The following is a 17,374-nucleotide window of genomic DNA, read 5'->3' on the forward strand; positions in this document are numbered from 1 at the left end:
TCTGATGAGATTTGTGAAATTTTACAAACATCCTCATCTGATGAGAATGATTAGAGCCACTATAGAGAACCTGCATCACTGGCAATTACGTCTATGATTGTATGATCCTCATTAGGCTGATTAAACTAGCTTAGCACCATATTATTTAAGTGGCACAAGGCAAAGCAGCTGTACTTTGCTCGAGATGATATGCTAAAACTCTGAGCTGATATGAATTTTAGAAGACTACTGTCACACTACAAACCCAGATATTAAATGGCCATTTTTTAGTGGCTACTATGGAAAATAAACATTCTGCCTCACTGAGACTAGGATGAACAGTGTAACCGAGCATGTTCCAGCAAAACCATTAAAGAATTCTGCAAGCTATTGTTTATGTTACAGGGTGCACTGCAAACCCTCTTTAAAACATAGTTACACCTGACCTCATTCCAGATAGAGGCATGAATTTTAGGTCAGCGAGGAGGACTTCGAAGTAAAACAACTATCAATGACTGTGGAAGCAGAACTCACCATCTTTTGACTCCTGAGAAAATTCATCCTTTTCTTTAACTGTTTCTGAATCAGGAGAGGTTTGTACTCTCGCATTTGCAGAACCTGCTTGATTGGGAGTAGGTTGCTCGATTCACCAGATGTACTGAATGTTCCCAATTTTTCAAAGCTTTTTTTTTTTTGAAATAACTTAGGAAAAATTTTTTTTCTTTTTAAAAACAGGTGAATACTGGTACAGCAGAATCAGTTATTGCAGAAGAAGTGTCAAATCAGGAGAATGCTTTTGTTCTTTTCTAAATGAAGAGAGAAAAACCAGCTGTTTATGACCGTGCTTCCAGAAAAGGTGGGGAACTAATTACTTAAAGTGGAGAAAGAATAAATACTGCTGCTTTGATGTAGCCATTAACTCGCTGCTCCCCGAAGCCAGCTCGAAATTCCTCATTTTGTCCACCGGGTTTTGGGTGAGAGCCCTTGGCTGCTTGAGGGAACTCAACACAACCAGCGACCAGGGGGCACCTATATAACTACTCGAATTATTGTATTAAGATGCTTGGTGTCGCTAATTGGGAACTCCATCAGTATCATAAGAAAGCCAGCATTTTAAAACACAATTTAAAGAAAAATTAAGGAAAAGCGCTGGCTGTGGTCACGGCACCCGCATTCCCTGCTCGCTGAGCGACTCGTTTCGCTCCCCCGCGACCCCCCGCCAGGTGAAGTTTGCGAGAGCCGCTCAGAGCCCTCACGCCCGGGGACTCGCAGCCGGGTGGGGGCCCTGGAAAAACGCCAGAGAGCGGGAACTCAGCTCCACCGCCGTGAAAGCCCGTTCCCGAGCGGGCATGGAAGCGGCGGGGGGCAGGAAGCAGAGCAGCCCCCGCCTCCCACCGGCTCTCCTCCCCCTCCCCTCGCTCCCGCCTTCTGTGCGCGGGAGCCCGGGCGTTAACGGGCGCCAGCGGCCGCGGCGCTGACAGGAGCCCCCGGCCATTGGCTTCGGGAGCGGCGCTGTGGCGAGGGCGGGAGCTCCAGCCGCGGCTGTTCCCGTAACCAAGGCGCTGCCAGGCACACGGGTGCTCACACGCACACACACACGGAGCCGCCTTTGCAGCCCTTCTCCTCCCTGCACCATGCTCCGCTCCAGGCAGCGCCCGCCCGCTGCTCCCTGAGGGGACGCAGCCGCCGCCGCGCCGAGGCGAGCGGGCGACCGGCACCCACCCGACTGCTCCCCGGTTACCTGAGTTAGCTCCGTCCCGGGGACTTCGGGCTGCCGCCCCTTCGCAGCGCCTCCCCCCGCTCCCGCTGTGGCAGCCCTTGGGCGGCGGGGCAGTGAGCCGCGAGCCGCCGGAGGGACTGCAGCCGCCGCCGGGGGAGACGAGCTCCAGCCCCCGCCTCCGGAGCTCTTCATGGCGTCTCACCAGCAGACCAGGATCCAAGCCTACCTGGAGAAGAACAAGATCGGTCCTCTCTTCGAGGTAAGGTGCGCTCTTGCCGGCCGGCTCCTCCGCGGTGGGGGCGGGGGTGCTCCCACGGCGGCCGCGGCTCCCCGCGCAGCGCAGGTGAGCGCAGGGGCGAGGGCGAGTTTGAGGTGCCGCTTGGGTGCCCGGCTGGGGAGGGCAGGGCAGCGCCGGCACCCCCAGCCCAGCGCGCCGCACCACGCGTGTGCCCTCGTGTCCCTCCGAGTGCCGGAGCTCCGCGCAGCCCTTCCCGGCCGCCCCGTGGATGCGCCCCGCTTCCTCGCCCCGCCACGGATGCGCCGCCCTCCGCTTCACATGCACCGGCCGTGAAACAGGTGCCCCTTCGCCCTCCCACCCGCGGCCCCGGTCCCTGGAGGCGGCCCCGGGGAGAGCTGCCGCGGAGCCCGCGGTGGCGGGACGGCCGCTCGGCCCCGGCCGTGGAGAGCCGCGTACCGGATCCCCTTCTGTGCGCTGTGCGGGGAGGTGGCGCTCCCAAGCCCCCCTGTGTCCAGGGCGGCAGCGCTGAGCAGCGAGCCGCGGGGAGTGGGCGCCGGCACGGCCCGTGGGCGAGACCCGAGGCGCTGTCCCTTCGTGACCGGCCGGGAGAGGTGGATGCCCCCCTCACCGGGACGCCTGCCCGCTGGACCGGGCACTCGGGATGAAATCTGTCCTGCGAAAAGTCCATGTCGGTGGTGTTTTCTGAAATTTGGATTTGCAGTCATACACTTGAGAACCCTGTTTTTGCTATATATTTTCCTTGGTCCTACAAAGATGCACTTGCTTGGATTTGTAGATGCACAGTGTGCATATTTTACTATTTCTGTGCATAAGCTACGAATGCTTAGAATTTTAAAAGAGTACTAGAGCAATCGTGATTATCATTCTATCATCCTGTTTCTCATACGGTTTTTACATCTAAATGCACATATATCATACTTTGTCAGTATTATCCCAAGATGCAGGTCTCCCTTTTTCAGTATTTCACTTGTTCTCAATCAATACTATGTGGGAAATCTCTTTTATTCTGGTGGCGTGTAGGGGTAGCGTTTGCTGACCATCACAACAAAGGTTCAAATTTTGTTAGAAAACTGTCAGCTAAGGGTCAGTTTTTATATCTTGTATAGGCTGACGCTGTTGTGACAGATTATGTTGGCTCAGTGTCAGAAGTGTTGTGTTCATGCAATAAATAAACCCCCTTTTGATGGAACTGTAACTCGGTACTAGGGAACAGCAGGTGATTTTTTTCTAGTTCTAGAATTCATAAAAACGGAAACATTTGTGTGGTTCAATTTCTCAATAAAAGACTGTTCAATCAACACAGTTGCTAGGGCTATGTGCGTAACTGACACCTGTATATTTCAATAGGAATTAAGGGATTTTGAGGAGTTAGGCCTTTGACAGCTGTCATTTTCTTGTAAATTTTCTTAACTCATTGTTTCACACATTAAAATTCAAACAAACTGCTTGGCATCACTATTCTGAGTCACTGTGTTTTAACCTAGTTTCTCAGTGTAAGATGCTCATCTCTATTTAAATAGGAGGATGCTCTAGTTATCAATAGTGGAGAAAAAAATGAAGTTGTATTTCTTACAGCATTTCATATATTACTAAATATTTCACTAATCTCTATAAAGTAGGAATTTCATCGTGGAAGGCTCTTTGCTGTCTACAAGTTGTTAGTGCGCTCCTGGTTACCCGCAAGAGATTTTTGTGTGAAATCCACGTAGACCTGAATACTAGGGAGTGGATTTAAGATATAGGGCTGTAGCATTCATGTAGCTGTTGGAAGTTTTTTGAATCTATAACACCAGGAGGAAGAGGATCGTAATTCTTATCTCCTCTACTTCCTGATTAGCCATTTAAAATCTACTTATGTGTTTCATTTTGGTGATGTATTTGTTGTTGTTGTTGTTATTCTCAACTTTTTTTAGATCTACAACCTATGCTTGATCTTGTAGTCCTTGGTAAGGGCAAGATACATATTTGAAGTTGACCGGGAGTGATCAAGGACTATGCATAGCTCGTGCTCTTTACTAGTATTCCTATTATATATGCGTTGTGGTGTATCAAGAGTACCATGTGCTCACAGTCAGGTGTATTCACTAACGCATCAGTTTTTCATGTCTCTGAAAGTTCTGACACATTGGGAAGAGAGATCTGTGCTTCGTCTTTCATTCAGAAATAGCTAGCATTTTCTTATACCACTTCTGGGTTTGATGCTAATTAATCATCACTTGTCATGGATGAGAGTCATCTTTTTTTTAGAGTGAGTATTAATTTTCTAATACCAAGTCAGAAAGTAGTGGACTTGGATTCAATTTTCTGCAGTGTTATTTGCTGAGCAGGTTGTGACTGTAATTGCTCAATCTATGCTTCAAGCCAACATTTTAGGGAGTACATTGGGTGATTGAGGGCAGTCACAGGAAAGATGAAAGTGGAGAGACAATGTGCAGGCTTTTTGAGATGAAGGCAGGGAAGGCGATACACAGATTTTATTGTATACTTCCGTAATGAATTATCAGTGATCAGGAGGACTTTACACCATAGATCTTAGACAATTATGTAGGCACAGTTAGCTGATGGCTGGAACACTCGGTGGTTTCCTGATGATGAAGTGCAATTGAATTACAGGCAAGAGCAGTAGATGCTGTTCGTCGCTAGTTGATCATTCTGTGACAGTTACTTGCAGTTATCCTTGTAGTGTCTCATTTCTCCATTCTGTCCTGTACTTGTGGCCTTCTGTTACTGTGGTTAGGGCTTTTTGTACTTCATTAACCAGCCAGTATATACTTAAGAACATCTGTTCTTTTGGACTTCATCTCTTTTTTTTTTTTTCCTTGCTTTCAGTGCATGCCGCATATGCTGATGAGTTCAGTTTTATTTCTTTGCTGGAGTTTTGTGTTGTGTGACACTTGAGTTATCTTTCTAATTGGTGTAAAAGAGGAATCTTCAAGAGAAGTGCTGACATGTGAGATGCAGGAAGACTGTAGGCCCTCCGTTGGTTAAAAAGTTTCTTCCATCTTTATAAAGGTAGGAGTAACCTTCTGGAGAAAGAATTAACGCGGTTAGGCTGACTCAGCAGGCATCAGTCTTCTACTGACTACCGGTACCTGTTAACAGGTAGTAGGAAGTCCTGTCCACTCGACTATGAATGGTAACACAGAGATTCACTTGGTTCCAAGCATTTTTACTAGTTACATTCTTATTTGTGGCTTAGAGGTGGGAAGGGAGGTGAGTATGAATTCGTGTGTACATCTGAGACTGTGTCAATTTGGAGATTTAAGACAGGTTGCAAAACAACTTCAATACTTTGGCATAATTTCCCCCTGTTGAATGTAGGCCCTCAAATAATGTTTTTTCAAAACTGTTACTTTGCTGCCAGTTCATCTTACAGGTGCCTAAGGTTTTTGCAGGTAAAATTCCTGTGAACCTATAGGTCAGCTTCTAAATGTCCCAGGCCATGCATGTGTTGTTAGTGCTGACAGTAAGGTCTTAAGTTAACTCCTTAAATTCTGTCAGGTTTCATGAGCTGGCTTATGCTGTTCTGCGTTCTTTTTTTTTTTTTCGCTTGTTCTTTCACTGTTAAAAGCTTAGGCATCGTCCTGCAAGAGGTTTTTGGCATCCAAGAATACTGTGGTTGGAAACCTAGTTTAGATTTGAGGAATGCCCTTTAGATGCACCTCTCTTCTGATATTTTTATGGTAACATGTAGTATAGCACTACATGATTTTTTTTTAGCTTTTTTTTTTTTCCATTTAACTTGGAATGTAACAAGAATTCTAAATATGAATTATTTCTGTGATGGATCTTCACTGTTGTTTTTTTCCATCTTTCTGAGATGCGAACAGGAGGTGTGTGCCTAAAATTGGCTGGGACAGAGTATTCAGAATCAGCACCCACTCATTTCTGTCTGAGTGAGGTATTGACCCACTTTGCATTTCAAGCATCCAATCCAACAAATTCTTTTTCTGTGCTAATAATCTCATTGAATAATCCTGATGCCTGTGAGTATCCATACATCTAGACTTCTGTGTGACTGCATGTCTTCAGCATCCAGTTGTGTTCTCATTTGGGCAACCTGACAGTTTCTGTGAATTTGAAAGCTGGATCAGCATTCTTAAGAACAGACTGCAATGAATCTTCAAGAGCTCTGAGATAAATTTAGTGTTTTGGAATTTTCTTATTTATAGAACTGCAGGTAAAAAGCTTCCGCAAGTACATTGTTGTTATGCAAACCAGAAGTCTGTTATTCTTTGAGTTATAAAACACCAAAATAACTCTTCTCAAAATAAACGTATCAAACCCCTGGTTACCTAAGAATTTTTCTTGATCTAATGTGGGTTTAGGACTATAATTTTTTTTGTTGAACAACGTAAAAGCTCTATTCATATTACCACACTTACCTTGTTTTCTTTTAGCAAACAAAATTCCTGAAGCAAATATAATAGGATTTTTTTTTTAATTTATTGTGTTGTTTTTTTCTACATGAGTTGGCATTGTTACTGTATATTATGTACTGGCTTCCATTATTTAATTTAAAATCACTATGCTTCTAACTTAAGCCTTAACACATCCTAATGCACCTATTTGGTGATTAACATTATTTATAGTGCACCTTGTGACTGAGTTAATCAAAGTTTGGGGGTAAGTTTTGGAGTTTGCACCATCTTCTGAAGCAGTGTTTGCCCTCAGTTCTTAAATACACAAATGTAGACACAGTCAACTTGAGTGTCTCATTTACCAGTTTAAGATTCTTCATAGCATCAAATAAAGCTGCAATATCTGCAAAATGAATAAGAGGGATGCTCTCAAAGAATTGTTTTCTTTTGAGCTTGTTCAGATCCTCTTTTATGTTATTTTGGTATTATGCTTAATTGGTTAGATTCTATTGCTAGCATGAAAGGGCCTGTATTCTGGATGATGTGAATTTATATAGAGAAGCATTTGATTTCAGGCAGCTAGATGGAGCCTTTGGAAGACCAAGTTTTTCAGTACTTCAGCATCATGAATATCATTTTACATACTGATTAGCCAGTGACATTGTTCCAACCTGTCAGTCCCTCTTTCAGAGGAGCCAATACCGGTTGTTTCTCAAAGGATATGTGGAAACCAGCAGTGATCTGGAAATGCCGCAGTGTTACACAGTGGTGGTGGGGGAAACATATATAAGTTCTAATTTTTTTTTGCTGCCTGCTACAGTAGGACTTTGTGGTGGCCTTGATGTGCACTGAAGTAAAAGACCTACTTAAGGGGAATGAAAGTCAAATGGCAAAAATGGTGCGGAGATGTCTTTTCGGAGAATTCAATGCGCATTTTGATAGTTGCCTTAGTAAGTTGTCTTTAAGGGAAAACAAGTGGAAAATCCTAACTGAAACTATAGACAGACCCTCTTTCCATTAATAAATAGTTCCATGAGCAGTGGCTTAATGCTTTTTTGCCTGGGTTTTTTGGTGACCAACAGGATACAAAAGTTGTCAGAAATTTCCCTGTGGATGAGGCATTCATAGTTCTATCCTGTGGAATCTAGGCTTAAGAGAAGAGGTTGCTCCTGAACAAGGAAAATCACATCTTTGGGTCTTGCTACCTGGCTAGTTAATCTCTCAGCATTTGAAAGAACTGGCATTTTTGTGGTGTCTACTCCTCTAGGAATTTGTCTGAGATTACTCAAAGGTTTAAAAAATATTAGAAAGAGACAGTGAAAGAGATCACAGATACAGCTATGCATTTGTGTGGTCACAAAGAGCGACCATAATCACATAAACCTTGTTTCCACAACAGCAAAAACATTACTTTCCTGAGAGGGAAATGTGGGGTTTCTTAATTGCTTTTTTTAAAAAAAATCCTTTCTGGGCACAAGATGCACAAATAAATAAAAATCAAAGTTATATTCTTTGTGTAATAGTAATTAAATTTGAAGAATTTTACCTAAAATACAGAAGGATGAAATGAAGGAATCATAATAACTTCCTTTTGTTAGATTAACTTTTAATGTTTTTAAACTCTCCAAATGTCAATTACTTTGTTTCTTGAGAGGGGGAGCAGAAGGCATAACTGGCTTGCCATACAAAATAGCTGGTAAAATGAGGTAGTTCTCAATTGAGTTGCTCTCACCATCATGTACCCGCAGAGCCTGGCTGCTCAATGCTAAGGTCGAGAGCTAGCAGATGTTCCTGTTTAAAATAAAATAAAATGCCAGGAGTTTCATGTCTTTGCTCTAGGACATGCATTGGGACAATGACGATTTTGAATTTTTGTCTGGCAACCCCTGTAGTAATGAATCAGTTTGAATCAAAACAAGACCATTACTACTGCTTTTTTTTTCTTTGGGTTTTATCACATTATGAAGTCTCTTCCAAGTTTTAGATGATATTTAATGTGTGCTGTTAATTAAACCTGAAGTAAGCTCTTCAACTGTTTTATGTCTTTTGATTAATCCAATCTTTTGGTACAAAGGACAAATGTAAATGTCAAATATTAAATAAAAATCTGTAATGGTTTTAACTCAGTCTTTAATTTTTTTAATGTGGGCTGGATGCCATCCGTACACCAGAGTCAGCACAGTCTCAGCCTTCTGGTGGCTGTGGAGCTTCTGAGAGGGAAGGGGGCAGCTGGTACCTTAACCAGCATTTCTGCCATGTGTGATGCACTGCTGTACTCCTCTGGAGCAAGCAGGTTTTTTAGTTAGCTTCTGTATCTTGGCATTGGCTAAAAAGACACCTGTTATTAGTGCTTACTTCTTTTAAAGTGTTACTTTGTAAACAGAAGCATTAAAATTGAGTTTGAAACAATATTTGGGAGCATTTTAACATGTTCTTTTCAGTTTTCCTCAATTTTGAAGGTCTAAGCAATACTCTTTCCCTTTTTTCAATGTCTTTTCTTAATGCTTGGTCCTTTCCATTTTCTGTCTTGTTTATGTCAATGTAGAGGTGGGGACCAATAATTTCTCATTCTTATTTGTCTAGTGATTGTTGGTTGTTTTTGTATAGTGATTTTTTTGTTTGTTTTTGTCTTTTTTTTGGTGGGGAGGGGAAGCATATGTGCTTTTATACGAGTGAAGGGTAATGGAGACACTGTCTCTGCACTTGAGAGGTGGCTTCCGGCACTTTTATATTCACCAACTTCTGGAACAAAGACTACCTAAACCCCTTAATGGCTGTAATATCCAGATAAAAATGAGCTGGAACACAAGAGGTTCCACTTAAATTTGAGAAGAAACTTCTTCTCAGTGAGGGTGACAGAACACTGGAACAGGCTGCCCAGGGAGGTTGTGCAGCCTCCTTCTCTGGAGACATTCAAAACCCTCTTGGATGCCTTCCTGTGTAACCTCATCTGGGTGTTCCTGCTCCAGCAGGGGGATTGGACTAGATGATCTTTTGAGGTCCCTTCCAATCCCTAACATTCTGTGATTCTGTGAGCTGTTATTGCCTGTACTCTTTATAATCTCCCTTGCACAGATGCACGCTTTCCTATTCTCCTAGCTGTGAAGTATTAGAGTGATAACTTCTCTGTTCAGAGAAGATGCTTCTCTACCTGAAACCACAAAAAACAGTTAAAACCCAGCTGAAAGCAAAATAATTTTCAAGTAGAATTGTTCAGAAACTGTTGGCCTCCTGACTAAGGCAGCGTGCAGTTTCAGACATTCCCAAAGGTGATGAAAAGCAGCACTCATTTGACAGGAGGAACAAGAATTCATGAGTTTAATTCTAACACAGGAAAAGAGCGTGATCACTTGAAATGCGTACCTATGGCTATGGCAAGACAATCCAACATCCATATCTGCTCTCAGTATAGAGGGTAATATACTTTTAGAAAGCTTGCAACAGACACATTTTTGATGGCCTTAAGTTTTATGTCAGGTACCATATGCCATTCTGGGTTAATTTCTTCTTTGGCTACTCAGTTTCACTGAATACCTATTTTTAGTTCCATCTGAAAGTGTTCAGGCAGAGTGTTAGACTGAAGGTACGATGCCCCTCTGGTTTTGGTCTTCTGTCGTTTTGGGCAGTTTTCTTTCCCTATTCAGATAAAATTCAAGTATCATCTTTGCATTAAACATAGTTTCCAGTGAAACACCTCAGTTTTGAACATAACTTTGCATAGCACCGTGAGGAAATGTGTTACAATTATGGGAAATGCCCACGCAAAATGAAGAATGCATGTGAACTCCCTTGCCCATGCATGGTAAGTGGAAGGCAATTTTACATTAGCTACCTCTTATAAAAATTCTGTCCATACAGAGAATGGAAATTGTTACCTTCTTGTCTATTTACTTGGAGTATTATTTCTCTCTCCTCATTTTGCAGCTCCCTGCAATATTAAATGAGTAGAATCACTCTGTTCATGTATCAGATTTCTCTATAGTAGCTGGAACAATATGCTTATCAAGCTCTTTTGTCGTCTTTCTGGAGGAGCTGTTTTCTGGGGCAGGAATCATGTGGGTTTGGGTCTTTCAGCTGTGTTGGCGCCTTCTGAATTGAATCATTCAGTGTTTTACTCCAGACACTCTGGCGGTTTAGTGCTCAGCAATGCAGATTGTGAGGCTGATCTAATAGCCAGTTGCTTTGGGTCCTGTTCATCTTCCTTGCTGCCTGCACATTCCCGCTGTTCTTGTTCCAGAACGGGTGGTTTTCTCATGCTACAGTCACCCAGTTTGGCAAGATGAAACAGAAGAAAAGTCTGCAAAGGAGTGAAGAGTGTTCAGTTGGTTTAGCTTGATGAGTCACCATGTGGTCTGATGAGAAGCATGGCATTGACTAAGGAGAGAAAATGTAGGTGGCCAAGAGGGTAAGGGGAGGGAGAGGACCATAGCTGCCTCTTTCTCCAGTAGCAAGCTTCTAGATGGGCATAAGTGATCTCCAAATTGCTCCATGGGTTCTAACTAACTGCTCAGCCCTGTGTACCAGGAGCTTGTGGGCTTAAGTTAGCTTCATATGGATCTTGTCTTCTAAAGGGGCAGTTCTCCATAGGTCAGGAGAATGTCATGGAGCCCAGCTCAGTCTCTTCTGTGAAGGAGCTGAAGAAGGAATTGAATAATTAGGGAGGATGGCCTAACGAATTAGGAGGAAATGGACCATATGAATACACTGAGCGTGAAAGTGAGAATGGATAGGAAATGGAAGGGGATGGGATGACAAAGATTAATGTTAAATTGCTAATGCCTTGGTTTTCTTTCTTTTCTTTTTTCTTGTAATCTGAGTCCCTACAGTCAAATAGTTACCTGGGATCTATGCTTTCTTTTATTAAAGAAAGGTTCCAGTGCTTGTGGTTCGTGAGAGTATGACTGAAGGGTGAGAGACACGGGGCAAATATACATTTCTTTAGATGATAAGAAGTTATATTTTCTCATATGTTTTGCAGTGTCTGACTCATACTTCTAGTACTTGATCTTGGCAGCACTGCTTGGGTATAGATTTGCCAGGGAGTTAAAGGCATCCTTAGCACTACTATTAACACTGGATGCTGTGCCACAAACTCCTTCACTGAGATTGCATTACACTCTAATTTGATAGGCATTGCATCTCTGCTGACGTTTGTATAAGTGGAGAGGTAAAATGATGATTGTGAAGGAGTCCTCTGATCAGGTATCTATCTCAAATAAAAGAATTCTGAATAAGTTCCATGTTTCTTTTAGTGCACTAATGCAGAAAAGCTGCTCTGTATTGTTGAGAGCAGAATTTGTCCTAGAAGCCTGAATAAGTGGAAGCTGTCTCTTCTGGAGACTTGGGAGATTGTTCATGTAATAGAACTGAAAAGGAAGGGTAGTTTCATCTGTAGATGACCTTAGGAGACACCCTATGGAAACAATTAGGGCAGTTAGGAAGAAAAAAAGTTCATGAGGTAAATTCTATAATAGTTCTGTAGAGGTGGATTTGGGAGGCACGGGTGTAAGTAAGGCAACAGCTTCATTTGAAGGAGAAGAAAAGAGAGACAGGATAAGATGACTGGGTTTACTGGAATTTCTCAGACTGAAATGTGTGTTTGTGCATGTGCGCATGCTATGCAATGCATATAGATGCTCCGAAGCATCGGGACACACCTGAGAATTCCATGTGTGCCAGACAAAGATCCTGTATAAATGCAGTAGGTGCTGTATTTTCCTGTTCAGACGGATCGTATCAACTGCACATGCACAGGCCAGTTGGGCATGACATGCTCAGCACACCAAATGTGACCTGGGTATTAATTTTCCTAAATATTCTGAATAATCTTGTCCTTCCTACCTAATCAAGACAAAGCAGAGATGTCCAGGGAAGCAAAAGCTGAGGACTAAACCAAGGTTTGCAGATGCAGAAATTCCTCTGGGTGTGCCATCATGGAACACTACCCATAATTGTGCTGAGGATGAATTCTGCACAGAAGTAACCTTGGAGAGCTGGCAGGCTGCAACTCACTGTCTTTTTAAGACACATCCGTTTGTACAATGTAGACCCCCTAGAAAAAAAAAAAAAAGTGTTTCAGAGCTCTTCCTAAGTATGCCCTGGTTCAGAATAATGCCAGTAGTCTACTACAAAGTGTAAGATAGTGGAGCTATTTGGAGGCAAAGGCTGAATGGAGACTTAGCAATATGGAGCAAAGAAAGGATACACAAAGAGAAGACTAAATTGCTAGTATAACAGATTTAATCTTGGTTTCTTATCCTGTGAAGCAGGAATACCTGAAAAAAAATAGGTAGCGGGGAGAAAAAGGAACAAAGGTAAATAAGAAACTCAAGAGAATTTATTTTATTCAGTGTTTTCCTATGATAATAGTAAAAAGATTAAAAGAATGAAGTTAGCCAAAATGAAGATCCACTTAACATTTACTTAAACACTGAAGAAAAAGTTAAGAAGTCAGGAGAGCAAATAAAATATACAGTAGTTAGGGTATGGAAATGGTAGGCGGTTATCTGGCTCCTGTTCCCACTTCTGCTACTGCTGTCCCGCTGCATTATCACATATTATTCTCTGCTTGTGTTTCCCCTGCCTTTGTGGTGTTTATCTGCACAGAGACTGCAAACCCCTCTGGCTCTTACAGTCTTCACATGGTTTAGAAGTTTTCACAGCAAGGCCCTGAGCTCATTATGGCCCTTCTGCTTCCTCTTTTTCCTTTGTGCTGCCTAAGTGCGGGGTGGTGCTATTAATCCTATTAATTTGTCTCACACGCTCAAAAAAGAATTGATTTCTCCTCCCTTTTCCCCTGCTTAGCGTGGTGGTTCAGAGCACCGACAGGTCTCCAGGCTGCAGCGCAGTCCATGGGAGCACGTTGTGTCCCCACAGGGAGCTCTGCTGCTGGTGGTGAGGACTTTACTCCTCACCAGGCAGATCGAGTCCAGTGATCAAATCATCAGGAATTGCCAGGGTTGAGAAGTTACTTTGCTGTGTCAGAAACAAACAAAACCATACACCAGTTATTTGCAGGCATTGTTTTCTAAATAAAAAGCATTAGGAAATAAGATTAATAATGCTTTGGCTGTTATTAAAAATAGCTCTACAACCCAAAAACCTATCACATCTTCTAAAATTATCTAGATCTCAGCTTCTAGAAATGAAGTGATTCTCAGTTGCCTAAGCCATTGCAGTCTTGATGGTAGAAGTGTCTAATGAGTAACGATGGATCTAACTACAGTTCTAGATACAGTTCAATGATCTGTCCTTAAAAATTACCATTGCTACCCATTTAAAGTTTTCAATCGCTAGTACAGTAGTAATTACTTAAATATCCACTTCAGCCTCTAGCTTGCTTGTAAAATATGCTCTTTTAGTCCTTTTTTTGAAAACTTAAGCCAGATGACAGCTTGTGGATGTTGCAGGTCATATCTTGGGTAGGTTTGCCAGGACATGCTGACTAGTTCCATGGTGACAGTTAACATGGAAGAGACAGTCAAAGTGCAAATGACAGTTTTTAGAAATATACCAGTTTTGTTTATGTGTTGAAGTTACCTTGTTTGGGCTAGAAAGTGATTTTAATAAGTTGATTCATTTGATGTAATTATTAGAATTCATGTTTTTTGATGGCTAATTTTAAAGCCATTTTTCCTGCGATTTTTTTCTCTTGGAAAAATATTAATTCACTAGCCTATATTTTTGTTACACAGAGACCAAGATTAATTTTTTTTATTTCCTATTTATGCTTTGCATTATGTGAAAATGGCTTTAATATTGCAGTCATATATGTAACTTAGTTAATCTATAAGTTATAGAGTGGAAACTGTATCCTGCTTATGTATGCTGATATTTAGCTGTTGCCGTTATCTCAGACCTACTTTATTTGTGGGCATGATATAAGTGTCAGCCTTCAGCCTGTGCAACCAATGCATTTGTCCTCCAAGAGGCCAAACAGGAGTGTCCAAGAGTGAGAGAGGTTTTTCACATTGCTTACTTGGGTATAGGTATAAGAACTTGGGTATGCAAGTAACTATTTAATGAAACAAAGAATGAGTAATCCGTGCTACAAATCATGAAGGTGAACTGTACACATGCTTCACCTGTTTTCTGGCAGCATTGCATACGAATCCGCATTTGAATGAATCTTGTTTTCAGCCATAAGTGCTGCTGTTATACTGAGAGGTACAAAAGAAAGAGATCAAAAAATAACCATTAACAGTAGTTGGGTCACTTATACTTTAGCTTAAGTATTCATATATTGTATTTTGTGTTTGTCCTCAGGATGCAAGTTTTGCTACCTTAAATTCCTTCATAATGAGTCGTTGATGAGCAGTTGTGAGTAGGTCTGAGAATGTAAAATTTATAGCCATCATTTTTGGAAGACAGAGATTGACAGCAATGTACGACTTAGGCCTGGGTAGAAATATTTTATTCCTTTTTTTATTCTTGTTGAAAACCACAGCTCCTTTAAACCTTTAAGTTTGACAAATTGAAGTGTTTTGTTAAAGCAACCTGTAGTATTTTTGTGATGAGTTGACTTTCAGCTGAACTTCCTCATTTGGCTGAATTGCTTGATGGAAATTATGTCTCAGGCTCGTACAAGCTCTTTCTGTAGCTTGACTATGCTGAGAACAAACTGGTAAATCCTGTGTGGGAAACATAGGTTTTAAATATCAGTTATATTGATTCTGTCCTCCCTCTTCCTGGTTCTCTTTCATATTGACCAATAGTGATGACAAATACAGGCCATCCATATAAAATTAAATCACTACAGAAGATTGCAAAAGTAGGATATGTAGGTTTTGTTATGTTTCCCAGAAGTAATGTCAAAAAAGTCCGTTGCTGATGGATAAAAAAGTGAGCAATAGTATTTGGTAAAGCTAGATTATTGCTTTAGATTTGAAAAAGAAGCCCATGAGAATAGGCTGTTATGCCCGTGATGGTATTTCTTTCTGAAGATGGGCTATTAAGTCAATCGGCTAATCTCAGAATCTTCAGAAGAGTGTTCCGCCAAATTTTTGGTTTGGGAATAGGTGGACATTTATTCACTGGAAAAAATAGTTCTGTATCTTATTTATGTCACATTACCATTTGTGTTCAGCTGTAATTAAACCCTAGATATTTTGAGGCTTTTTCCAATTTAAAAAAAGCCGAAATAATTGGAAGCATTTGAACTGAAGGTGTTGCAAATAATAGCTGTTATACTGCAAAAGTGCTTGAATGTGGGTTTTTTTCCATGACTATTTATAAAGTGTTTTTGTCTAATATTTGAGCATATGAAAATTTACCATAGTATTACATAAAATGGGATCTTGCCATTCTCTTAAATCCTTATAAAAACAGATACCATTATAATAATCAAGAAGCCTTCCTCATAGCATCTTTTTCCCCTCCATTCAATGGAACATTGAGTTTATTTCTTCTAGTTTCCTATGATACCAAAAGATTTTGCTGGCCTCATGTAGATCAATAATATAATATATATGCATATATATTTGTGGGAAAGCGGAGTGCTTTCTATGTCTCCCACCAGCTGGATGATTTTTGCATTTGATCCAATACTTGAGCATTATTTTTATATTTTATACAAAAACTGTTCAAATAATGACATTCAAGTTGAAAGTCAAGCCAAATGAGTGTTACAGAATGTGTTTCTAAAGGTCCGTGTGAGTGGTTACTGTGATACATATAAAAGTGAACCACAGTAAGTTTGAGCAATTATAAACCTAACTTTCAAGTGTTGTTTGGTTTTTTTTTTAAACTTTGAAGCATACTTTTGTCGTTACACAGGAATTGAGATTTGATAAACAAACATGAAATTTATCCAAATCAAAAATGAAGAGAACAAAACCCAGTTATGTGCTGTTATAGTCCAGGGAAAGCTAACAGCAGTAGCCTGAAGTGGACCCTGCAGTGTTGGTGCAGCTACATAGTGCTGAGTGTCCAGAAATAACGCGTTTGGCGTTGGACCATCTCTTCTGCTAAACACTTGCCTGGCTGTAATCCATTGTATCTCATATTCGCTGTATATTGATGACAAAGTTTGATATTTTCCTTTGTAGAGTACAACAGATGCACTGTTATTTCCCTTCTGCTGATCAGTTGTCTTTTACTGAAGACTCATTTTCTGGAGCACCCTTTTCTGGGCACAGTTGTAGGACATCCAGCCTCTGAGGAGGAAGTGTCTTCTCTGAAGCAAGTCTTCTAAGTGACTCCTTCTGTACCGAAGTTGTATGGGGATCTGTTCTTCCTCATGGTCCTCTGGAGGAAGGGACACGCTTTGCAATATACCAACTCTGGAAGGCATGGGAGTAGGGTGAGAGGCTTCTGTCTCTTCTGATGGTGATCAGGTCTCACTCTGTAACATCACCTGTGCAAATGCAGTTGTGCACTGGTTGAAGGTATGTTTTTGGCTCTGTGATTCCGGTAGCCAAACCTGGGTGACAAAAATCATCCAAGTGATCATCATTCCACACAAGACGTTGTAGTAATGTTTTGACATTGTGGTTTGGATGTGGAAATAACTTGATTAATACAGGAATGTCCTGATACAAGTGTTTAGATTGAATCTCTGACATTACATCCTCCAGGATTAAAATAAAGTATTTTTTAAATGAAGAAAGCTAAATGTTACTTGGATATCAGTGCTGTTCTTATTATGACTACCAAATAATGCCTGCCATTTCCTGTCTTTCTGTGCCTTTTAGGGAAAATGGTGGTGTCTTTTTTCTGGGTATATTTCAAGATGTGCAAAAGGAATGCAGTAGGTTATCATTCCTATATGTAGTTAAGTCAATTATCTGCTGAAAAACTCCACTATCTTAATATTGTATTTTCACCTGCTGGTACAACAAAGAAAAGGTACCCTATTGTGATGGAAATGGTCCAGACATCTTGCAAATGAGAACTTCTGCCCAGTGAGTTCTGAGTCTTATTTCAAGGCAACACAAAGCCAGCAGATGAGGCAAGGAAGTGAATGTGTGGAGGGGATCCTGGAAGAGCAGTAGTATGAGTGTGCATTTTGGGAAGGTGAGCTTGGTGCCTGCTTTGCAAGCAGAGGTTTTCCTTTGT

The 17,374-nt window shown here is 41.5% G+C and overlaps 1 protein-coding gene across 1 annotated transcript in view; it reads left to right on the forward strand.

The window, feature by feature from the left end:
* The first annotated feature begins 1,889 nt into the window (after positions 1-1,889).
* C2H8orf34 (chromosome 2 C8orf34 homolog) overlaps positions 1,890-17,374 on the forward strand; it is a 160,488-nt gene continuing 145,003 nt past the window's right edge. The window contains exon 1 of the mRNA XM_065629519.1: positions 1,890-1,958. Within this exon, the coding sequence (XP_065485591.1) occupies positions 1,890-1,958 (69 nt within the window). The remainder of the gene's footprint in view (positions 1,959-17,374) is intronic.

Source organism: Caloenas nicobarica, chromosome 2, assembly GCF_036013445.1.
Source record: "Caloenas nicobarica isolate bCalNic1 chromosome 2, bCalNic1.hap1, whole genome shotgun sequence".
In the NCBI taxonomy this organism is placed as follows: Eukaryota; Metazoa; Chordata; class Aves; order Columbiformes; family Columbidae; genus Caloenas; species Caloenas nicobarica.